Genomic DNA, 25,994 nt, shown 5'->3' on the forward strand with positions numbered 1-25,994 from the left:
ACCATAAATATGTTACATAATTTTTCAAAATTGTCTTTGTTCTATTGTACAAATTTGATATTCAGTAGCAGTAAGTGTACGAGAGGTGTTTCATTAAGATTTGAGTCTGACTAAAAGTCATTCTGAAGTGATAACATACATAATAATATTCAACATGCATTCTCATTGATAAGTACATGTGATCTGACCAATTTGGTGTGCACACATAATTGAGAATTTCATTGCAATTTTAATCAGACTTAAATCCTGTGGAACATTCCTAGTGCACTTTACAGATCTTTTTATACTGATGAAATGTTAACAAAGCAAGATTAAACACAGACGATTAGTCCCAAAAAGACCATCTTACATGTATGTTGGACTATTCAGTGAAAAGCATCTTTGAGTCAACTTGAACATACCTACAGGTAAGAACATAAGCATAATATATACGCAAGATTGATAGCTCCGCTAATAGAGCTGATACCATTTCTTGTTGTATGATACTGGTTAAATGACATTTTTGCATTCTCAGAGAGAACAAAAAAAAAATGTATTGAAGATACAAACATGATTAGCCCTGAAGCGTATACCTGTAAACTTAAATCCAAGACATGCATACTTATTCAAAGTTGATGGTCAAGAAAAAGAGACCACTGCTATTGTCAAATGCTCTTGGACCAATACAGTTCAGTTATAAAAAGGGAAGATTGGCATGAGATTGATGAGAAATAGTTTCACATAGTGTTTTCACGGGAGAATCTGTCTTGCTGACATCCAAAATACTCAGAGTAATGCTGACAGGACATCTCAATGGAGTTTATAATGCATGGTATAACTTGGTAAAAGTTCTGATGCACGTTTGACTACCGAATTCTGTCATTCCCGTAGGCTTCGTACAGGGACCATTGGTTTGAGTAGGCAACGGGTTAACATATCACTGTTGACGGAATTAGGCAAGATCTACATCACTTTTTAACAACTTGAATTACATCTTCGTGATGAACTAAGTGGGTCAGACCAACTCTCTGTGGACTGTACTTTGTGCTGGTTCCCTGAAAACAAAAGAAAAAAAGAGAAGTGAATTCAAAGCTATCAGTGCTGCTTGGAGATAAAACTTCCTTCCTTTGCAACTCATAGTCATAATTATTCCAGTGGAATTAGCCCCCATCTTGGGAAAGGGGCAAAGAATCGTGGTAGTTGAAAACAAGTATGGCAGTGAGCCAACAAAGAATGAAAGAATATCGTAATAGAAATTATAAATTCAAGCAAAAAAGCTGAGAAGTCTCCATGGTAATATTATACCCGTTGTCCAACTTGGTTGATTTAAGGTTTGAAATGTGATTAAAATTTTGAAGACATTTAACTTCTTACTTTCTTAATTCTAAACTTCTTCAACTGGCTAATTTTTCAAGCAACTTTTTAAAAATCTAATTGGTGTATTATTCCTTTAATGTTATTATCATTGGTGCGACGGTGAACAGCAAATTATACCGGATGGTGGACCGAATTCTTCAACTAAGCCTAACGCCTTACATGCAATCTTGTAGACTTACCCAGACTAAGGCATACTTGAATCTCTCAGCTAGTGTTCTATGGATTGAGTGACACTGAGAATAGAAGGGAAAAAAGGAAAATACAATCATAAGAAAATGTATGACTGGCCAGTGTTTCTAACACATGCTGGAGTTTTATCAATTCAAATAATTTTCAGTGAAAAAACCTTTTACTTTTACTCTTTAGCAGATTCTATATATTAAAGGTGGACAACCCATCTGATACATTGATATTAATGTAAAGATTTACTACATACCACATGTTCTACAGAGCAGCCTCGCCTCATTATAATGCCTTCTTCAAAATCAGGTCGATCTATAAACAAAAAGAAAGTTACAAGAAAATATTAGTTAAACATCAAAATTCACATACATGCAGAGGTTGTACAAACAGAGATGCTAACTGATAGCTCAAAAAAATCCTGAAAACCCAGGCCGGGGGTCAAGGGGCCCGCCCAGGGCCCCTGGCGGGGTCAAGGGCGAAGCCCCCTGAAGCTGGAATGTTTTCTTATTCTTTAGAGGGCTGAAATCATTAATCTACAGTAGTACATAACAAATAATTAATGACATAATAAACTTCATCATAGGCAAGAAAGGTGCTCAAAAAAAAAATCATGTAACCCGTACTCATTACGGTACGGGTTAACCTGCTGCGGGTTAATATGCTGCGGCCAATGGGTGCGACTCGGGACGGGTGTATGTAGCAGCTGGGGTGCCCTTTTTCACTCACTGTACTCATCAACAAGACAATCCTATACTATTGAAAATCCATAAATCACAATTTCTATCAAAATGATGGATAGTTCACACATATGAATTGATGAATACGCACCAGAGAACACATATTTCATGGTAGCAAATAGGTTTTCAGCTGAAATCCCGCGGCAGACAACCAATCACTCACGCAGCAGCAGGCGATTGCAGCCACATCGGGCCGGTTCTACCGGGCGATCGCCCGACTGGGATAGCGCTGACACCCGTATCCCTGCAGGGTATAGGGCGGCGTTTGCAACTGCTACAATGTATTGCTCGCGCGTACCGTGCAAGTACAGTACCAGCTAAACTTCATGCTGCACACAACGCTAATAATTTTCCGTCTGCGCAAATTGGCCATCCAAAATTGAAATTGCGCTCTCCGTAGCGAACTCCGTGACAAGATTTGGAGGGGAAATTTTTACGGATTTCACTTTGACAATCGATTTTTTTTTCCGGAATATATTTCAGCAAAGGAAAAAATCCGGAATTCCGGAAAAATCCGGAAAATTAGCAACTCTGTACAAATAAATTACATGTACTTATCAATGGCCATAATGACCCACTGTGAATGGACATAATATTAATAATAATATAAACTTATGCAACATAGTAATCATTTAGTTTTCCAGAAAATTACAAGACTGTTTTACTCATATGTCAATATCATGGTTTTCATCACAACATTTTCATCATCATCATCATCACCATCATCATCACCACCACCATCATCATCACCATCATCATCATCATCACTACCACCATCATCATCACCATCATCATCATCATCCATCATCACCATCATCACCATCTTTCCTACTCACGACTGCGTTTCTTGGTGTAGAGGCAAATAAGATTGAGGTATTCCCAGATCTTCTCCAGTAAGTAATCTAGATTGAGTTTCATTTCACAGCTGATAACAAGACAATGAGGCTGGTGTGCTATCCTATCTACCTCCTCAATGGACGTCTGATCGATCTTATTGTACACCTAAAGAAAGGAATCCAATCAAGATAAATACAGTGAAACATGTATATAAAGACCACCCAACAACTTGACAGGCATGATCATTTCACATTTCCAGTTACCTGTACGAAATAAGAAATAACAGTGAAAAAGAAAAATAAATTTCTGCTGTAACTCTTGTCCAGTCAATGACCCCTAGGTGACCCCACAACTGTATATGATAGAAAACTTAGGAACAACACATTTAAAATGTTCCAGCCACTGAAATCCTTCAATAAGACTCACCAGCTTTCTCAAAAAAAGAAAAAAAAAGAATGAAATCCCAGTGTTCAGGAAAAAACACATTATTCACTGAATTTTATGGAAAAGAGAATTTTTCTGGCCAAATATTTCAAATAAAAAAATAACACACAATAAAATACAACAAAACCAAGCACTAAAGGAAAATTGGCTCATTGAACATCTTCACAGTATTTTGCATGTATTTGCCAAGCTTCATTTGCAAGGAAATTCTGATTTTCTAAGATTTTCATTATTTACAATTTTCATTAAAATATTTTTACACGTCATCAAAGAACACAAATTATGATGCTAAGAACACCCGTATTGAAATGTTAGAAAAATAAATCATCTTTATGCATCCAAAATCTTATTCTAGCATTTAACCATTTTCAATTAATTCATTTTTTTATTAAAACAATGCAAGAGTGCACTTTCCCCTTAATCAACGAAGTCAGTCAGTTGGCATTCACAAAATCATTTTTTGCTTTATTTTGCTATCAAAATGAACTTAAGAGTGTCATTTTACCCCTCGATCAATTAAGTCATCAAGATATTAAATCCAGTTAATCTCGGACTACAGGGGTGGCTGATTCACCTCAGAGATCATCCTCACCCCTCCCTCTACTTAGTGATACCTATTTACTTACATATATACATGGAAGGTAGATTCTATTAGCATTGATCACATCTATGAACTCATCTGGAGAGCAATCTTCACGGAACAACACTTCTGCATTGAAGATTTCTGAAAATTCATTCTGATTAAGGAAGTAAAACTTGATAAAGTTTGCTTGCTTGATCAGCAGTCACAAGAATATTGGAACCTGGTGGACACTGCATGGTCAGTTGCAATCTAATTTCGAAAGGAATTGTAACAGCATTTAATATGGAAATTCTGCCTATAGTCTTAATGATCAAAGTTTCTGAGCAATGGTTTGAATACTACATTGAAATTCAAGTCTATTTTTAGCTTCCCTGTGGAAATCAGAGCAAATCAAACTCAAAATCATAATGGTATTATCATTTATCTGAAACTTGAAGCCAAGTTGGACTCCAACCACAAGGCTTGCAGAGAAGCAGACTCTTGACATTTTTCTAAGATACAACCCAGAAGCTTTGCATAATATATCCCCCCATAAGTTTGATTTGTTTCTGTCCATTCTTGTGTTTGCTCTTAATAATAAGTACAAGTCAAAATATTTCAAATATTTTATAAATTAGCACCATCATAAGAATGAAGTATACATGTAGGCTTGAAGTGATTCAGATAGATAAAATGACTTGCATCAAATAAAGATCAAAATGGGTAAAAGGCACAGATTTTATAAGCCATCAAGACAAAACATAAAAAATTAATCTATTTACACCAATTGATAAGGATACTGTATTCATGTAGAATCATATGAACCAACTTCTCATTGCATTTTGTTAGGGTACACGTTGCGTTGAATGACACACCACCTCCTTTCTTTTGCTGTAAGATGGAGAAACAAGAAGAAGAAACACTTCTCTTTAGACATGAACATAAATGCTCTTGGAGAAAACAAGAAGAAAGAAACACTTCTTTTAAATGCTCTTGGAGAAACAAGAAGAAGAAAGAAACCCTTCTTTTAAATGCTCTTGGAGAAACAAGAAGAAGAAAGAAACACTTCTTTTTAGACATGAACATAAATGCTCTTGGAGAAACAAGAAGAAAAAAGAAACACTTCTCTTTAGACATGAACATAAATGCTCTTGGACAAAAAAAGAAAAAGAAAGAAACACTTCTTTTTAGACATGAACATAAATGCTGTTTCTGGTGACCACTGGCGTACAGATGAGGGGGAGGGGGCTTGGGGCAGGGGGCATATTCCCAAATTTTTCATGACCAAGGAAAAAACGGAAAGAAAAGAAAAAGAAAGAGAGAAGGGATATGATATTATTTTCTCAATATTATGTCAAAATCTATCACAAAATATGAAAATACTTACCTGATTTTCTTATTTACGAGATAACTCATACATCTACTTGATACCCTCCCACCGACCCTCCGCCTTGCGTAGCAACATGTTTCAACGTATGGGCTTGCAAAAGTTGAGGAAGATGGACGCTAATGGCGCGGTGATCATGGGTAGTAAGCCTGAACGGGAGAGGGCGCGCTCGCGCTTTTTAAATTCTTGGGAGTTCTTTTCGGGTATGGCAGTCCAGAGGGCTGAACTAGCAAATCAAGTAGATGTATGAGTTATCTCGTAAATAAGAAAATCAGGTAAGTATTTTCATAATTTACTTCAATAACTCCATACATCTACTTGATTTGCTAGACCAACACGGACTCAAACCGTAGGGAGGCATGTTTTCAATTGTAAGCCTAAGAAAATTTAAAAAACAAAAACAACGAAAATTAGGAAGAGGGGGAAAAAGCCACAGCTGCTTTAAGCGCCGAAGCAGCAAATCTCGCCTCGCTGGACGGAATGTCTTTCAAGTAGAATGAAGTGAAGGAGTTAGTTGAGCGCCAAAAGGCGGCCCTCAAAAAGTCCTCGAGAGGAATGCCCTGTATACTCAGGAATACTCAGTATCATGGGCCCTCGGCCTAGTGTCAGGAGAACAACATCACCAGCTGACTAGAGCGTAAAATTCGGAATTTGTTGAAAATTTCAACAAGAATCGTGATCGGAAAACTGAAGCTTTTAAGGCTCAGTAAGTGATCAATCGAACAATCTGAGAAGGCGAGATATCTCAGAAGCCTCCGCGTGGGAGAAAGCGCCCAGAATTCGATATCTGTCTCAAATGCGTGAGGGCAGAAAATCTGCAGAATTCTGATAGAGAGCTGTGGCAAAAAGTTACTAGCGGTCCGAAGGGGACCAGGAACGACGGAGAGTAGGGATTTAAGAAGAAAACCACTCGTAAGGCAGTCAAGGGTCGAGAAAGCGACTGAGTGCCATCCTGTTAATAAGGAATGCCGTGGACCTGCTGCCTATGTAGAATAAAGCAGTCTGGTCAAAACAGCTCAACCGGGCGTGTCAGAGAAACAGCGCCGTACACATCACGACAAAAGTGTGATAGACCGAGTGATCGAGAGAGAACTCAGGATCCCCTTTCTCCCATACTGATTGAAGCACCCATCTGAGGGTGCAGTGCCCGCGGTGGAAGAGGTGGCTTGGCTCAAGCCACCATCGCCGAGAGAGCCCGTGAGGCTAGGCTGCGATGGCTGTCCGCTGGGCGGGGGAATCCCTAGCAGCAGCAAGTGTACGCCAGAGGGAGCTGGCGAAAAGTCTCTGTCATGATCTTACGTGAAAGCGACAATCAAGAGATGTTCTAACGAACAGACATCGCCAGATATGATACCTCAACTGTTACGTTCCCAACGGAATCGAATGAGGTAGCAACGGCCCTGTCCTATCAAGTTAGGGACGGGAACTGGCTAAGAGTGTCGATGTCCTCGCTTAAAGAAACAAGCGAAGGAGGAAGGAGACTTGAGGAAAGTAATCACAAAAATTTCCATCAGTCTGCGGTGAGAACCAGTTGTTTATGAAAACAGCCACAAGGCCTGGTCTCTCTGGTGATCGTAAGAGCAAGCACCGCCGGCGCCGGTTGCGGCAGCGTGGAACAGTCCATATCGGAGGATAAGGAGTTCCAAAAAACTGCGGGGGGCGGCAAAAATGACGCCCTAAGCAGCAGGGGATGAGCATCTAAGTTTCTAAAAGAAGAACTCCAGTGAAGTAAATCACTTACATGGAGAGACTCATCCACAGTCGGCCCGAGAAAAAGCGGGTCGTAGTGATCGTGGTTAGGTAGGCATAAGCATACATACATCCACGGTTACATCATCCTCGGTCGTGCGGTGACCATGGCCACATGCCTTGCATGGAGGGAGGATGAAAGCAGCATGCGAGGCGACTCGAGTGTGCCGAGTGAAAAAGCTTCTAAATAAGAAGACGGTTCGACAACGGGCACGGTAAGACATCCACCGTAGACCACTCCACACAAGGAGGAAACGGCGGAGACGCCCGCAAGCTTGACCCACATAGAGGGCAGTCTATAAGATAGACTGTTAGAGCTCGACCGATGGTCTGGCGGCGTACAGTTTGGTGTAAACTCGCCGACCCGGTACGGTGGGTGTGCCCAGAAAGTAGGCATAGAATGCCGACAGAGAAGTCTGGGGCTTTAAACAAGCTTGAACGCACGTACATAGCCAACAGAGATGTACGGCGGTTTCTTTCCTCCGAGATGATGCTTACCCGACCGGGAAGGACTCGGGGAACAGCTGTGAATGTCAACAGGAGGGATATCTAGTATATGGAACTTTTAATCGCCGTGACATTCAGATCCGATATACATACTCATAAGTTCGGAGAGCTATGAGGTAGTGAGACATACCGCTGAGCGGTGATGGTGCTCATATCGGAGTCGCCCTCTCTTCAGCGGCGATCGCTGGAGGACGGGCGTCTGTATTAGCCCTGACTCTGGCCTTGCAAGGGTAGGAGCTAAGTAAGACAGGGCACCCTTACTTTCGAATAGAAAGTGAGGTTCAGGCCAGAAACCGAACTGGGCCGCGCGAGTTGGTTCGGTATATCTATCCTCGCGCCCAAATATATGGGAACGCGGGAGGGAGTGAGCTCCAATTTCTCCCAGTTGATCATGAACCCGAGGCTCTGAGTCACCCGTAGTAGCAAGGAGAGGTGAGCTTGCAACTTTGCCTCCGAGTCTGCGACAATAAGCCAGTCGTCTAGATAGACGAAGAGTCGCAGGCCTTGGTTTCTCAAATAGGCTGCCACAGTGGTGACTATGCGAATAAACACTAGGGGCGCCGGTCGCAGCCCGAACAGGAGGGCCCGGCGCGAAGCTGGATGGTTGGGAATGTGGAAGTACGCGTCGCGTAAATCCAGAGACACGGCCAGGTCCGACGCCTCCAGTGAGGGGAGGATCGTGGCTAACGTTTCCATCCGGAAGTGTTCGGCCGGAATGAACGTATTGATTCTCTTCATGTTGAGAATCATTCTCAATTTGCCCGAGCGCTCGGGAATCATGTCAAACCGACTGCTTCGGTTTGGGCGGCGCCCTCGAAGCGGGTCGCCCCCCTCTTCCCCTGCCTTCTCGCTGGCCTCGAGAGACTTGAAAGTTTCGAGACGGCGGTGCCGGAGCCTGGCGCTTCCGGGCAGCAGCAGAGCGGGGGTGGGTTTGCACCCTCGGAGCTGGAGGCTTCCTCGTCGTAGGAGCCGCCTCGTCTAGGGCGACCCCGTCACTCTCCGAGACCCCCAATTCGGCCGATTGAGCTCGGAGCGCCTGAAGAGGCGGGGCGAAAAATAAGGACTCCCCTGCTTCATCAATACCCCCGCTCGGAGGGTAGATGTGAGGTAGATACTTGTCAAGCAGCGCCTGAGCGCTTACTGAAGAGTCGACCGCGGGATAGGGGTTATCCTCGCACTGGCCGCCTTCGAGAGACTCCTCGTAAAGGGAGTCTCGCTCCATGGACTGAACCGGGAGGTTGTCCCCATGACAAGTTTCCTCCCCTGGAGGAGCTCCGAGAGCCGCGGGAGCCGTACGGCCTCTCGGCCGGCTCTCATGAAGGCAAGGGAGTCCAGTAAGCGCCGGGGTGGCCACGCGTGTCGGCTGGGACACGTGCTCTGAGATCGACGAAAATGCTGGAAAGCACACACGATCTTGAGGTGCCCGGTTAGCCGGTGCACTGGCTGGCGATTTAACAGAATCGCTCGAGGATTTCCCGGGTGTCTGGTGGTTATTGCCCACTTGTCTCGCTTGATGCTCGGGGGCATCAGCGGGGTGAGTAGACGTCGAGGGTGGGGTGATCCCGCACTGCTCGAAAGCAGAATATAGCAGCATGAATAGCTGTGACATCTGACCACCGACACAAGGGTCTGAAGGAGGAACGCCCATGGCAACAGGGCTGGCCGACCTCTCCTTCGACCTCTTCTTCTTCTTCTTTTTTGCGGGCTCCGCCGGCGTGGCCGGGGCAGAAGAAGGCACAAGAGGCACGGGTGATTTCTTACGATTTGCCGCCCCTGGCAGGGCGGCCGCCAACAACGAAACTTCACCCGAATCTGACGGGGTCAGATTGTGGTCACAGTCTGATGTGTGACGCCTCTTGCGGTAGCAGAATGTAGCAGCATGAATAGCTGTGACATCTGACCACCGACACAAGGGTCTGAAGGAGGAACGCCCATGGCAGCACTCTCCTTCGACCTCTTCTTCTTCTTCTTTTTTGCGGGCTCCACCGGCGTGGCCGGGGCAGAAGAAGGCATAAGAGGCACGGGTGATTTCTTACGATTTGCCGCCCCTGGCAGGGCGGCCGCCGACAACGAAACTTCACCCGAATCTGACGGGGTCAGATTGTGGTCACAGTCTGATGTGTGACGCCTCTCGCGGTAGCAGAATGTAGTAGCATGAATAGCTGTAACATCTGACCACCGATACAAGGGTCTGAAGGAGGAACGCCCATGGCAGCAGGGCTGGCCGACCTCTCCTTCGACCTCTTCTTCTTCTTATTTTGCGGGCTCCGCCGGCGTGGCCGGAGCAGAAGGCACAAGAGGCACGGGTGATCTCTTACGATTTGCCGCCCCTGGCAGGGCGGCCGCCAACAACGAAACTTCACCCGAATCTGACAGGGTCAGATTGTGGTCACAGTCTGATGTGTGACGCCTCTCGCGGTCAGGGGCTGGGCGATCTCTGCCGATGCTATCATGGAGGACGTCTTATACGACAGAGAGCCTGACCTGTGCCGGGGGGAGAGAACCGCACTCTCTCCCCGGACTTCCGGTGACCCGGTAGCCGGTGGGTCGCATAGCCCTTTGGGTGCTGCGGCGGCAGAACCTGGTTTAGGCTTGGAAGCCTTGGCTACCACTTTTTTCTTTGTCCGAGACCGTGGCTCCACAGTCTCGGCCTTCCTACTCTTAGCATCCGACCGCAAATTCGGAATGCTGATTGACGCAACCTCATACTCACCGCCGCCGGGGGAAGCGGCCGATTTCTGTAAACTTGCAATCGGGACGGTCCCCGTGGAGGGCACCAGGTCCTCTGGGGCTGTGTTAGTCCCACTCATCGGTACCTCTCTCTACCCTGAAAAAAGAAAAAACAAGAATTTTTTTTTTTTTTTTTTTTTTTTGTTATTATTACAAAGATCTCGCTTTGGAGACCGGAGTGGTCTTTCCCTCCTCCTATAAGAAATTTGTTTGTAGCAAACAGAACAAATCAAGAGGGGAAGGGTAGGGAGGAGGAAGAACCTAAGAAAAGTTTAGGTATCTACCTGTAAGAGAATAGAAAGGAGGTCAGAACTCCTATATAGAAATCAAAAATGAATGCAAGCTCAGAAGGGAACGAAGTTTCCACCTGCGAAGAAACACAAAAACAAAAATTTTCAGAGCAGGAAGAAAAAGGATTGAGAAATTTTACGATAATTTCCAAGAGGAAAAACGTAACCTCCTGCGGAAAGGTAAAGAAATTCAGAACAGGAGGAAGGAGGAACGTCTCTAGTAACGATTCCAAGAGGAAGAACAACACAGTAAATCCTCAAAGAAGAATCGTAGAGCCCGCCTGTCGAAGTAAAAAATATAAGACTAGGAGGGGAGAGGGAATTGAACGAAAAAAACAATTCCGGGAAGGGTCAAAAAAATTCCTAACAGGAAGAAGACCCCACCTGTAAAAAAAAAAAATTTTTTTTTTTTTTTTGGGGGGGGGATTGAATAACCAATCAATCAAGTTATAATTGCGTAAGTCGAATTAAACAATCCCAGAAGAGAAAAAAAGGGCTTTAAGTTCCGTCTGTGAATAAAATATTAATCAAGAATTTTATTCAGAACAGAAAGAAAAGGAATTGAGCTTTAAGATCCGCCTGTGAATAAAATATCAATCAAGAAATTTATTCAGAACAGAAGGAAAAGGAATTGAGCTTTAAGATCCGCCTGTGAATAAAATATCAATCAAGAAATTTATTCAGAACAGAAAGGAAAAAGAATTGAAGAATTAATCAATCAATAATCAATCGAAAATCTTAATAAATCATTTCCGGAAAGCAAGGAAGGAACAGAGTTGAAGATCCCAACCTGCAAAAAGAAATAACAATAACACCCTCGACAACAAAGTGTAAAGGCTGTCTAGAATTTAATTCAAAACGGCACCAAAAACCACACTTTGAACGTGAAGAACAATAACCGTGGCAGGAGGTGAAGGCTTGCTGCCACGTAGGCAGACCAAACCCGGTGCCTCGCGAACGCGCTAGCGATGCGGCGCGACGAGAACCCAAACGTTAGGAAAACAATTTAAGTGTCACCAAAAACACGCTAAAAAGTCGCGCCGGGTGTAAATTCTGAACACAATCTTACACACAAACGGAAAGATTGAATTTAAAAGGGAGAATGCACAACAGATAAGCAAAAATAATATACCAAAGCTCAAAAAAGATTTGAGCTTTAGGAGACTTATCTGAGCACGTCTTGACAGATGGCTTGCCGAAAGCAAAAGAGGAAGATGGACGCTAATGGCGCGGTGATCATGGGTAGTAAGCCTGAACGGGAGAGGGCGCGCTCGCGCTTTTAATTCTTGGGAGTTCTTTTTGGGTATGGCAGTCCAGAGGGCTGAACTAGCAAATCAAATAGATGTATGGAGTTATTGAAGTAAATTTGGATTTTTTAAATAAAAATATTAAAATTTTTGCTTGCATGCTTCCCTCGCTTTTTACGCAATACGCCATATCTAGCCCCCTCAAAATTTTCGGCTCATTACGCCACTCATGGTGACAACAATCTGAAAATGCGTTCTAACAGTACCCAATGAAATTACCCCCAAATTTCTAATATTTGCTAAATACGACCAAAAAAAAAGGAGAAGAAAATCTGCATAAGTAATTGCTGAGAATTGATAAAACAAGCATGTCATGTCATTCCATTCAGATGTCACGTTTTTATTCAAGCAATATTAATACACTGTCTCACATGTGCTTATTAACTGTTGGTGTTCTTCAGTTTGGTAATTTTACATCTTAGATTCCATGATTTCACATAGTAAGGTATTTTAAAGACTCTCTCAAGAAATCATTGTTCTAATAAATATCTTCTTTCCCATCTCTCACAAGTTTGGTTTGTTCCTAGAATGATCGACTCGATTTATCAATTTAAGAATAAAATATAAAAGTTTATTTGCTAGAGGGTAAAGGTCATAATTTCATTCATTTCAGTATTCATGGCTTTTAGTGGCAATACTGCGAAACCATTACACAACCAAAGAAATCAGATACATGTACATTGCCCCGTTTATACAACATATTTTGATCACCACTTTCCTGTACCTTCATAAATAGAGCCCCTTTTAACTTCTTGATCTAATTACGTTCTTACCTTGAAATAGATATTAGGTCTCTGCTTATTCAATCTCAGACCCACAGTCTCTAACTCTTTCTCCAGCAGATTCCTATATAAAAGTAGAAGAGACATTGACTTGCAGGTAATCTATGACATACAGCATTACACAAATTGACAATATAACAATGAAATGGCAACCTCAACCTCAGCAGTAAGTATATTTGGTTTAATTGACAGCATGCTGCGTTACTTCTGCATAATTCTGGACACAAAGATATATTGTTAAAATCCAGTACAGTGTTCGTGCAATTGATAGTTCAATTGTACAGAATAGCATGCAGTCATTATTGGACCAAGTTACAATGTAGGTCAGGTGAGCAAGGCCCAGTAACCTGTATAAGTGGCAAGCAATTCAGTTTAAAAAAACGTCCTGCTCTACATGCACCATCAACGAAGGAAGCAATGGATGAATCTGTCCATCCTGCACCCACCTATCATTCAAAAGAAGAATCAATAGAAACTTACTTCTGAACGTCTCCTTTATTAGCATCTAACATCATGACAACCAGGTCGGCTGTCCTTGCTACAGCTATAACCTGACGACCTCTTCCCTTGCCTGTTAAGGAAGGACGTAAAAAGCGTGTGACCATAAAATTCTTTAGGCCCATCATTCTGGGCAAGCCTTACGGGTGAGTTGCGGATGATTCCCCGCAACAGAAGTTCAAAACTTTTCTGCTTGCACTTCTGTGGGAGAGATACTGTCAATGCGGGTGACATGAAGGTAGCAAAAATAGTTACCCGCAAGACACGCAATGCTCGCAGGGAACAACCTGACGGGGCCTATATGCAAACATTGCCGTGAAACAAAGCTACAAAGATTCCCATTCCTTCAAATAATTGAAGGGTATGAATTAATAAATCTGAATTTACTATTCATAAAAATCCTTTTTTTGACAGAAACTTTGTCTTCCTCAGGTGTTTTTTTTTTTCTTTTAAAATAATTTTATTGATAAAAAATCACATGTAATTACATAAAATGTAAACAATGTCATACAAAGCATGAAACATTTTCTTTTCAACAATACTGTTTTAAAACATGCACAAATTTTTACTTTTACAACGCTTCTCTATTTCTAAACGATTACAAATCAACCTTTTGAATAAACAAAGTATTCCAAACTCATGAATTCTACAACTCCGACTTTCTGTTCGAATAAAAATTGAATAAATAGCATACCTTGCATACATGATTAGAAGATTCAAAACTCTATGCTTTTTGTTTTTTAACCCATATCCTTTTATAGAGTAGCAACATTAAAATCAAAATTAATGCCTACAACTTTATACACAATGCTGCTAAATTGTTTCCAGAATAATTGTGTTTTTTTACAAGTCACAAATAAATGTACACTGTCTTGTATTTCATTGTCATGTGAACATAAAGGACTATCTATTAACTTCCATTTATACAAATTATATCTATGAGGTAAAATATGTAATAACTTATAATTAAACTCTGTTATTCTATTTTCTTTGAAAGTTTGTAGATTAGTAGCTTGTGCATTGGATAAGTGAAAATTACACATATAAGTAATTTCAAGAAACCCTAATTCCTCCCATCATAACAAAATAAATTCAGAGAATCATGAAATAATAATTCATACAAAGAAGGATTACTAAATGCAAGAGCATTGAGAATGATCATATTTGACAAAACTACAGGGATTTCAAAACTCTATACTGACAAAAAAGATCCTGCACACAAAGGATAAAAGCAAACATTTTAAACATTTTTTTAAACCAATTATCCTTTCACTATTTGTAATTTTTTCTACCATAACCAAAATGGCCCTAGTAGACCTGACAACTTTCCTTCACAATTCAAGTTTTTCCCCGTCTCAGAAGATTGAGCTGACTGACACTAATTTCCCTCATTTCTCTATATTTCTTTTCAACAAAAATAAATCTAGTATAAGTAATCTTATACGTTACCTTGGGCAGCACCCTCTATGATTCCTGGTAAATCAAGAAGCTGGATGTTAGCACCGTTATACTGAAAAATAATACACATTAGGATAAAAAAATAATCATACATCAAGAAATGTGCAAAATATTATTTGGATGCATGGACTTAAACAAGACAAGTTTGAGGACAGAATGGCAGCATTAATTGCAAACCTGTTTTTAGCTCTCATTTATTTCCTATTCATTTTTGTTTTTATAAAATATAACACTTGAATAATTCATTCTATTTATTTATTCTGATTTTTCACTTTATTTATCTATTTAAGATTTTATTCATTATTTATTCACTAGTTTTATTTAGTCATGTACTCATTCATTTTCTTTTTTCAAGGGGAGGGGATCATCAATTTTCTACACAGTGATTCTTTTATTTCATGGCAATGCTAGAACAGAGAAAAAAAAAAATTTAACTTCCAAATGATATAAATAAGGACACACTCACCTCGATAACTCCAGGTATACATGTGAGCGTGGTGAAGGCATAAGCTGCAGACTCACTGTGGGTCTTGGTCAACGTGTTGAGGAGTGTCGACTGGTATGATAACAATCATAATTCTTGGTTAGTAACTAATTTAAACCAGATGATCTATGAAGGTTTACATGATGTACAGATGTAGAGATAATAATTTTCCGCTAAATCACAATGGAAAATCCGATTAGGCCCTTCTACTTTTCATGTAAAAATTCTCTAAATTTACCCTTGCAAAACAGAATACATGTTTCTGCTTTGTACATTTTCTATGACAACACAGATTTTCAATTTTAGATCAAGTTTGAAAGAGCATAACAGGTTTTCAAAGACCATTTTTTTTAAGGACCATCAATGTCCTGAATGGTACTACATATAACATGGAAGAGCTTAGGGTTCATAATGTGATTAGACCTGAAAAGGACCATTTAGATATGATCAATTCCATCTCTTTCATAGTCATTTCTCAGAAACTTGTTTCCACTCTTCTAAAAGTCCTTTTAAGACAAACCACATGAACCCATATGATTTGTCTCTAAACTGAATTGAGAGGAATATTTCACATTTAATAGGTAAAGAATGAATTCAAAACAGATTAAAATCTTATAAGAAATCTGACAGCAGGATTGAATTTGAAGTTGGTCATCACTTATCCTGCCTGGATCATTTCCCACAGAATCAACTTCATTCACGTGGGATACAAACACCAATAAAAATCACAAAGATTTTAAAGCTAAATGAAAGTAGTTGCAGTAAGACACTGATTTCGTGAAAAAGTCTGTAAAACCAAGGTTAAGTATTACTATATCATCGTGGATCTAGATCTGGTACAGTTACATAAACTGATTTTTCGGAAATCATCAAATCTAAGCTGAAAAACTATCACAATGAAGATCACCAACACAGATAGGCACACGTTGAACGGTGTATCATTATTGCTGGATTAAAGACCAGACGGAAGTGACAGAATCCGCGCTGATTTTGCTTATTTCTCAACAATTACACAATTTCTTCCAGAATCCTTTGGCGCATATTTTTTATTCATACAGACACTTAGGTGGCCATTATATAAGAATCTGTAAAAAGTCATTTTGAGATCGTTACCACAACTGGCATTTATCTTTAAATCATACATGGACTACAGCGTACTCACCTTACCAACAGAAGGAAAACCAATGAGAGCAACTCTGGCATCTCCTGATTTCATCACATCAAAACCCTCTCCCTGAAAATATATGAAACAAAGGAAAGAAAAGGGAGAATAAATATATAGTGACCACAATGATCATATTATGATTCCTTAATCAAGCACATGCTCCAAGATTCTATCTGGCTTCTCACGTCTTCACTACATCAAAACCCTCACCATGGAATATAAAAGGAGAGGAATAAGAAAGAGAGGGGAATAAAAAAAAGATATAACAATGATCACATAATGATTAATAAGACATGGTAGGGAAGGAAGTGATTGGCATCAAATATACCATTACCACCATGATCATTCTAGAATTATATAATAAATCATAATACAGATGCTGTTTCTAACACAGGCATAAATCTGTAACATCATGCGATTCAAGGGGGAGGGGTGGAACAATAGATAATTCCCCCTGATCAATAAGTGTGATGCATTGATTTACACCAGTGCTTCCTAAGGTTCTATTAAGAGCAAATCCAACACAAAGGAGTGATACCTGTGCTCTGGTATCTCCTTATTTCATCTCATCAAAACCCTCTCCCTCTAAACATGAAGGAAATGAAAAAGAGAGCCATTGAATACATGTACACCATGATCACCGTGATCACATTGACTTGAATTCTGCCTGTACACTGTATATTGAGAAAATCTGTCTACATGTATATTATAAAATGTCTCACTATGCTAACTGAATATCGAGCAGTGTTGTTATTGCACCAATTCTCAAGTATATGTAAGCTTTAGTAGAGTTTTATCACTGTATTATTTTGACAAACCTTGGCTCCACTCTTTCCTGTAGGTTCCAACAGTTGAGACCTGTACTTGGCAAGCTTGGCTTTCAACAGACCCAGATGGTATTCCGTTGCTAGCATACAAAGATTAGGTAGAAATAGGATATTGAAGGAATATAATGTACATTTCAACTTGACATTGATATTGAAAAAGTCCATAATACTAATAATTCTACATGTTACATCACCAGGTATCTTTAATTATTTTATAATGTTGCCTGGAATTCCTTTCAAGTTTAAAAAATATTCCTAAATTGATATCACAGGGTTTTGGAATATAATTCGAGGCCTCAATTTTCATCATGAAATTTGCTGCCTCTCTTCTAGCTTCATGTATGTATGTATGTATACATGCTCTCACAATGCATGTCAGTGATTTATGCATTTATGAAATAATTCGGCCCCTTAAACTAAATGAAGAAAGATCTAAAGTCTTTTTTCAACTAGACTGAAAAAAGGAAAGATCTAGTTTAGATTCCTTTTGCGGGATCATCTGAGAGGACATTATTCACAAGAGTCATCCTAAAAAAAAAATAAAATAAAATTCAATGGCAGGCCTGTAGGGCACATTTAATCAAGAGACTTTGTGCAGATGTCCCAGATTTCTACACCTGAAATTCCTTTACAAATTACAGGTTAGGATATTCTATTCCCATATCATACCTGGTTTGAGAGCCTAATCCAATGCCTGATTTTATACAAGGGGGAATAAGACTTGACATGGGATTAAATGGGAGCTGAAATTGCAAGTATTTATGCAAAATGGGGATTTGCATTCAGGTTTGAGATGAGGGATTATCGATTGCATTTCTAACTGGACCTTTTATTGGGCATGGCCATGGTGGCTTAAGAGGATCTTGGTTCACAGGTCTTGTAAGTCAGCCACACAGCAGTCGGAGTGAATTAATTACATACCCTTTTTGCATTGTACATCATCTTGATCTGGGAGGTTTTTAAAATTGCTTGGCCACTTTTTACATTCTATCCCTGAAAAAACACCATATTTCCACTTATTTTACCTTGCGGATGCAGATAAATTTATAAAAAAGACAATGAACGCACTCATGGGCTGATATATATGGTAACCATGCGTGTCCCCCTCATGAGTCGAAAAAGGGTCAGATTTCAAATCCATTCAACATTTATTTTTAAAGTTACTTTTTAGCAGGTCCTTTGACATTTGCACCATTGATTTTGATGTAATAATAATAATATTCCGCATTTATATAGCGCTTAATACATTGGAACGACGTCTCTAAGCGCTTTACAGACATATTTTTACCCCGGTCATCGGATCCTTGCATGCAATGTATGCACCTTCTCCACTCTCTGGGGAGCATTCCAACAAGAGTTCAAAGACTCAATTGCTAGGCATCAACGTTCTCGCCAGTGTAGAACACACGCGTCGCATGCGACACACGCAAATTCCACAAGCTCCTGGTGCGTCATGCGCAAAAAGTGAGCGACACGGGCAAAAAAAGAAATTATAAAAAGTGAGGGAAAATCATCGAAAATAATTGTTGCATCATTCATCATCAATCCTCAAAAATTTAGAATGTTTCAGAATCATTTCGGCATCAGACAAACTACGATCTTATCACTTGACCGGATCATATCCATGCATAGACACTGGCGCATTTCCACTTCCAGCCGGCTAGCCAGCCACCCAGCCACCCAGCCACGCTAGCTTTGCCAGCCCGCTGGCGCGGGTAGCTAGCTGAGGCTGAGCCAGAGCCGGACCTGCACACAATGTTTGGAACTGAATTGTCCGCGATGCGACGTAACTTCATTTTTACATGATACCGTATTCTGATAACTTTCAAGAAATTTTGATTTTAAAATGAATTGTTCCATATAATTTTCCTGGGAATTACTTGCTAAGTATATTCTTAACGTTCATTCTCAATTTCTGCTGTCATGTAACAACAAAATAATTGTTGAAATTCTTGGATGTATGAACTGTATTGTAATAGGCTTGGCCGGCCAGCGACATGCGTATGGCAAGCTATTTTAACATTTTCTGATATCAAAAATTATTAGATTTATTGATATCAAGAATTAATTTCTTGAATTCATTTCTTGATATCAAGAACTCATTTCTTGATATCATAAAACGATTTCTTGATATCAAGAAATTAATTCTTGATACCAAAAAACATTTATTTTTATATCAAGAATTAATTTCTAACTTGATATCAAGAATTCATTACTGATTAATAATCAGAAGGATTTTTTTCAATAAATTGACGATCGAATTCAGAAATGAATTCTTGATATCAAAGATTCATTTCTTGTGATATCAAGAATTCATTTCTTGATATAAAAAAATAATTTCTGGATATCAAGAATTCATTTCTTTAAAAAAATCAGATTGATTTTTGCAATACATTGACACTCGAAATCAGAAATGAAAATGAATTCTTGATATCAAGAATTGATTCCTGAATAAATATCAGAATGATTTTCTTGATATCAAGAATTCATTTCTTGATATCAAGAATTAATTTCTGAATAAAAATCAGAATTATTTCTTGCAATATATTGATGCACGAAATCAGAAATGAAAATGAAGACCTTGATATCAAGAATTAATTTCTTGATATCAATAATTCATTTGTGAATAAAAATCAGAATGATTTCTTGCAATATATTGATGCATGCACAAAATCAGAAATGAAAATGAAGATCTTGATATCAAGAATTAATTTCTTGATATCAAGAATTTCTGATTGAAAATCAGAATGATTTCTTGCAATACATTGACCCTCGAAATCAGAAATGAATTCTTAATATCAAGAAATTAATACTTGACATCAAGAAATTAATTCTTGATATTAGAAAATGTGAATGAATGTTAAAACGGTTTGCGATATACATGTGGATGATTTTGTGAAAGGAAAAAAGCGAGATCCCGGGAGCGAGATGTTAATGTTATTTGTATGACAGCTAATTGCTGGATTCACCATTTATTTTTCATTCTTTCATCTAAAACAGACTATAATTTCTTGTATTGTTTTTCACATGTGTGTACAGTTCTATTGATTGATGTTCTAGGGGGGGTGGCGTGAGATCGATGTTTAGGTATTTTTAATCGATATGTCATGCCAACTCCCCCGCCCCTAGATCCTGCATCGTAAAAATCAGAAATATGCCTAAGACTTTGCAACATCTCTCTAAAGGGAATTTGAATTGCAAAATGATGAAAATGGTCAACACATTTTCGAAGTCTCAACCTGAAAAAAAAGTAAGTATGGTAAAAATGAATAAGTGATTTTGTATATTTCCAATATTTTCCAACTGAAAATTAACTTACTGAAAACACACGTTCGTGATATACGTAGGTGTCATTTTCAAGTGACCAAACATTAAAGCGGGAGTTCACCCTGACAAAAAGTTTATTGTAAACATAGCAGAACTTAAACATAATGATAAGCATTGATGAAAGTTTTACGAAAATCCATCAAAGACTTTAAAAGTTATTAGAATTTTTATAATTTTTTTTATTTGTATAGTCGCTGATTGAAAAAAAATCAATGAAATGTCCGTCACCACCCAAAGCAATCGCTCTCATGGCTCATGTTTTAAAATGACCTCAGTGGCTGCCCAAATGATACCCAAGAGAAACGATTTTCATCTCATGTTTACCTGATTTAATGGTTCAGCAAATCTTGGCAGATTATCTAAATTTGTTGTCCTGATGACAGATCTATCCCAGCTGCTTCACCCAAGGTATTACGCAATGTACCTTATATGACGAAGGAGGTATCACTTGCTTTGGCTGTAGCTTCATTTTTTTTATTTCTTAAAGAGTTCATAGCAAAAGCCTAAAGGTATATAAAATATATTTTAACTCGTTAGGACCTCAAAATTTTTTAAAACATTCCTAATGGATCGTTCATTAATCTGACATTTTTGTGACTTCTATTTCGTTTTATTTTCTTTCCCGCGGTTGTCAGAAAAATGCGTGATTTATATTTATTTTTGGAGAACGGGAGTCCGTACCGAAAGGTATATTAAATATATTTTAATTCATCAACACATCAAAACAATGTTAAAACATGTCCTGATAGATCGTTCATTAATCTAAAATGTTTGTGACTTTTGTTCTTTTATTTTCATTTCCGCTGTTGTCAGAAAATTGCGTGCTTTATATTTCTTCTCGGAGAACGGGAGTCTGTAACGAAATGTATATCAAATATATTTTAAATCATTAACACCTTAAAATAATGTTAAAACATGTCCTGAGATAGATCGTTCATTAATCTTAGATGTTTGTGACTTCTGTTCTTTTATTTTAATTCCGCTGTTGTCATATACATGTGTGATTTTTATTTCTTAGAGAGTTCAAAACGAAAGGTATATAACATATATCTTACATGTAACTCGTAAGGACATCAAAACAATTTTAAAACATACCTAATCGATCGTTCATTAATCTGAGATTTTTGTGACTTCTATTTTGTTTTATTTTCTTTCCCGCGGTTGTCAGAAAAATGCGTGATTTATATTTATTTTTGGAGAACGGGAGTCCATATATAACGAAAGGCATCTCAAACACCTCAAAACAATGTTAAAACATGTTCTGATAGATGCGTGATTTATATTTCCTCTCGGAGAACGGGGGTCCGTACTGAAAGATATATCAAATATATTTTAATTCATTAACACCTCAAAACAATGTTAAAACATGTCCCGATATATCGTTCATTAAACTTAGATGTTTGTGACTTCTGTTCTTTTATTTTCAATTCCGCTGTTGTCAGAATAAATGTGTGATTTTTATTTCTTAGAGAGTTCAAAACGAAAGGTATATAACATACATGTATATCTTACATGTAACTCGTAAGGACATCAAAACAATTTTAAAACATACCTAATCGATCGTTCATTAATCTGAGCTTTTGAGACTTCTATTTTGTTCTATTTTCGTTCCCGCGGTTGTCAGAAAAATGTGTGATTTATATTTATTTTTGGAAAACGGGAGTACATAACAAAAGGCATATCAAATATATTTTAACTCAAACACCTCAAAACAATGTTAAAACATGTTCTGATAGATGCGTGATTTATATTTCCTCTCGGAGAACGGGAGTCCGTACTGAAAGATATATCAAATATATTTTGATTCATCAACACCTTAAAACAATGTTAAAACATGTCCTGAGATAGATCGTTCATTAATCTTAGATGTTTGTGACTTCTATTCTTTCATTTTCATTTCCGCTGTTGTCAGAATAAATGTGTGAATTTTATTTCTGAGAGTTCAAAACGAAAGGTATATGAAATATATTTTAACTCGTTAGGACCTCAAAACAATTTTACAACATACCTAATCGATCGTTCATTAATCTGAGATGTTTGTGACTTCTAATTTGTCTTATTTTCTTTCCCGCGGTTGTCAGAAAAATGCGTGATTTATATTTATTTTTGGAGAACGGGAGTCCATATATAACGAAAGGCATCTCAAACACCTCAAAACAATGTTAAAACATGTTCTGATAGATGCGTGATTTATATTTCCTCTCGGAGAACGGGAGTCCGTACTGAAAGATATATCAAATATATTTTGATTCATCAACACCTTAAAACAATGTTAAAACATGTCCTGAGATAGATCGTTCATTAATCTTAGATGTTTGTGACTTCTATTCTTTCATTTTCATTTCCGCTGTTGTCAGAATAAATGTGTGAATTTTATTTCTGAGAGTTCAAAACGAAAGGTATATGAAATATATTTTAACTCGTTAGGACCTCAAAACAATTTTACAACATACCTAATCGATCGTTCATTAATCTGAGATGTTTGTGACTTCTAATTTGTCTTATTTTCTTTCCCGCGGTTGTCAGAAAAATGCGTGATTTATATTTATTTTTGGAGAACGGGAGTCCATATATAAACGCAATGTATCTCAAACACCTCAAAACAATGTTAAAACATGTTCTGATAGATGCGTGATTTATATTTCCTCTCGGAGAACGGGAGTCCGTACTGAAAGATATATCAAATATATTTTAATTCATTAACACCTCAAAACAATGTTAAAACATGTCCCGATAGATCGTTCATTAAACTTAGATGTTTGTGACTTCTGTTCTTTTATTTTCAATTCCGCTGTTGTCAGAATAAATGTGTGATTTTTATTCTTAGAGAGTTCATAGCGAAAGGTATATAAAATATATTTTAACTCGTTAGGACCTCAAAACAATTTTAAAACATTCCTAATAGATCGTTCATTAATCTGAGATATTTGTGACTTCTATTTTCTTTTATTTTTCTTTCCCGCGGTTGTCAGAAAAATGCGTGATTTATATTTACTCTTGGAGAACGGGAGTCCGTAACGAAAGGCATATCAAATATATTTCAACTCAAGCACCTCAAAACAATGTTAAAACATGTCCTGATAGATGCGTGATTTATATTTCTTCTCGGAGAACGGGAGTCCATAACGAAAGGTATTTCAAATATATTTTAAGTCAATACAGCTCAAAACACTTTAAAACATTTCCAGACAAAAAGACCCATACATTTTTAGATAAACAGCAACTTAACATTTCAACATTTTGCCGATATCAACTCTAAGTTAGATATTGGTATTATCGCCGATTAGAACAATATTACAGTGAACTTCGCGGATTGGCAATGAAACTTGACTTTACCGGGATCAAATCATCAAAGCACATGTGAAAATCAAAACATCACGTGTAAAATCGGCCACCACCGAATTGGCAGGTTTGCGACATGCGTAAGAAAAATCCTGGCGAGAACGCTGCTAGGCATACTGCATATAGGCTTTCACATCCTACCAGGTACCCATCTAATACCTGGGTGGAGAGTGGCAAAGTGGGGATTAACGTCTTGCCAAAGGACGCTAGGCCATAGTGGGATTCGAACACACGACCCTCTGAAGTCTGATGTAAAACTGAAAGCCCCAATTAAAAATTAAGGGTACCTTTTACACAAAAATTATCTTAAAAGTCATTTAATAGATCTACGTGGTTTATTGGTAGAAATTGACACCAATGGAAGCCCAGAATGAGTCAGGGCCAGGGATGAAGCCAATTAGCATTCAATTCTTAGATGCTTGGACGAGCATGGGTAGGATCACTTACACGTATTGCGAGGTTAGTGTTAGTATACTAATAGGATGGCAGTGGGGGCGGGGGTCGGGTGTCCGGACACTTTATATTTCCGAAACCTTCTTTTTTGTCTTTGGATAAAAACAGTAAAAATATGATTATGAATTCAATAGTTGTAATCATCTTCTATTTTATTCTCTATATTCCTAACAGTTTGTACTAAAAAGTAAAAATTTATGAAACTTTGATTGTAAATTTTTCCAAATGACTTTCTAAAATTGATAATTTGGACACACAACAAATGGCAGGGTATACCACTTCGCTCAGTATGTGACTTGTGAGTGACCCTCATCCCCCTCCCATTTGCAAAGGGAAAAAATAGTGTCTATCTATGCAATGTCAGAATAAATTAAATTTTAGTTTTATTTCAATTTAACTCAACTCAAGACATTGTCTGTTGTTGAGACCCACAATCAAGTGTTGATGCCAAGGCTCAACCAACTACCAAGTCTCCCGCATATTGGGAGACTTGCATTCGCCCCGCCCGGACCGGAGCTCCTTAGCCGGCCCTCGCCGAGCAACTCCGCGGGACCTTCTCCCGTGCACCAACAATTAGTCACTCGATCGCCCCTCCACCACACGAGCATACTTACCTTTATTTTTCTGCGTCCTTGCGATTTCCCTCTCTATCTCAGCTATCTTCTCTAGAATCCCCATTTTCTTATATTCAACTTAAAAAAAGTACAGGAAACAAACAAAACAGTTAAGGTCTAGATAATCAAACTGACAAGTTTTTTCAGTAAAAACATGCACGATAAGCTTCGAGAGCTGCACTAATATCCTATTTTTCATCGCAGAGGGCTCATACTGAATTGTGGCAATATGAGGCCTGGGGTAAGTGCAGACGTTTTTTTAGGATAATAACCTTCCTCTAATTAACCTTTAAAAAATAATTAATACTGTGATGAAGCAACCTCGTTGAAAGAATAACTCAAGAGACGATCATGTACATTTACTATGTACAAATGAGTATTTATTCAGGTTCTTCAAAACTTCACAAAGTTCCAAGTTACAATGTTTGATAAGAGAGTGACCGTATGTACACTCAATGAGTTAGGACGCCGTCCTGTCGATGGTTGAAGACTAACTGACTATTCTCCCCCAATTTCCCATATTTATACCTAGATTTATTCAAATGAATCTCTTGCCACTCCTGGCAACAATATGATATAAAACATAACATTGTAAGGTGAAAGCCCTCCCCTTGGAAACTAGAACTGACCAATCGACTATTTACATCTCAGAAAGTTTCAAGCATCCCAACCCAAGGATGCTGACAGGACTTTCTTCCTCTAAAAGTAGCTGACCGGTAAACAACATGATTAAATGGATGAGAGGGGAACATGTGCAACATGGACGAGCCATGGTCAGAAACTGGTCAGAACATAGCATGAAATATCAGCATGGACTTATAATTATGACAGGTAGGATTGACCTGAGACCTGTCCAGTTGAAAACAACAGGTGCTACTACCCAAATCACATGTGAAAGTTAACCCCTCATTTCTAACACAAGTGACATGCATTGTCACAAATACATATCTTTTTT

General features: G+C 38.7%; 1 protein-coding gene across 1 annotated transcript; it reads right to left on the bottom strand.

The window, feature by feature from the left end:
- On the bottom strand, window positions 1-25,230 carry LOC121422832 (developmentally-regulated GTP-binding protein 2-like). The gene is made up of 13 exons (XM_041618045.1): window positions 25,040-25,230; window positions 17,295-17,383; window positions 16,474-16,545; window positions 15,294-15,383; window positions 14,819-14,879; window positions 13,352-13,442; window positions 12,863-12,935; window positions 4,920-5,010; window positions 4,184-4,281; window positions 3,113-3,278; window positions 1,793-1,851; window positions 1,536-1,589; window positions 1-1,034 (listed from the first exon to the last, which is right to left on the bottom strand). The coding sequence occupies exons 1-13, from the start codon at window positions 25,101-25,103 to the stop codon at window positions 948-950; spliced, it is 1,095 nt and encodes a 364-aa protein (XP_041473979.1). The 5' UTR covers window positions 25,104-25,230; the 3' UTR covers window positions 1-947.
- Between the last annotated feature and the right edge of the window lie 764 nt (window positions 25,231-25,994).

The sequence above is a fragment of the Lytechinus variegatus genome, chromosome 10 (assembly GCF_018143015.1).
Source record: "Lytechinus variegatus isolate NC3 chromosome 10, Lvar_3.0, whole genome shotgun sequence".
NCBI classification, from domain to species: domain Eukaryota; kingdom Metazoa; phylum Echinodermata; class Echinoidea; order Temnopleuroida; family Toxopneustidae; genus Lytechinus; species Lytechinus variegatus.

Bases quoted from the DNA above. Each gene is read 5' to 3' on its own strand.
- LOC121422832 (XM_041618045.1), bottom strand. From the start codon at position 25,103: ATGGGGATTCTAGAGAAGATAGCTGAGATAGAGAGGGAAATCGCAAGG. The intron at 13,443-14,818 runs GTAACGTATAAG...CTTCCTTAACAG, and splicing joins CATAGAGGGTGCTGCCCAAG to GCAAGGGAAGAGGTCGTCAG. The intron at 4,282-4,919 runs GTATCCTTATCA...ATGAATTTTCAG, and splicing joins TATGATTCTACATGAATACA to AAATCTTCAATGCAGAAGTG.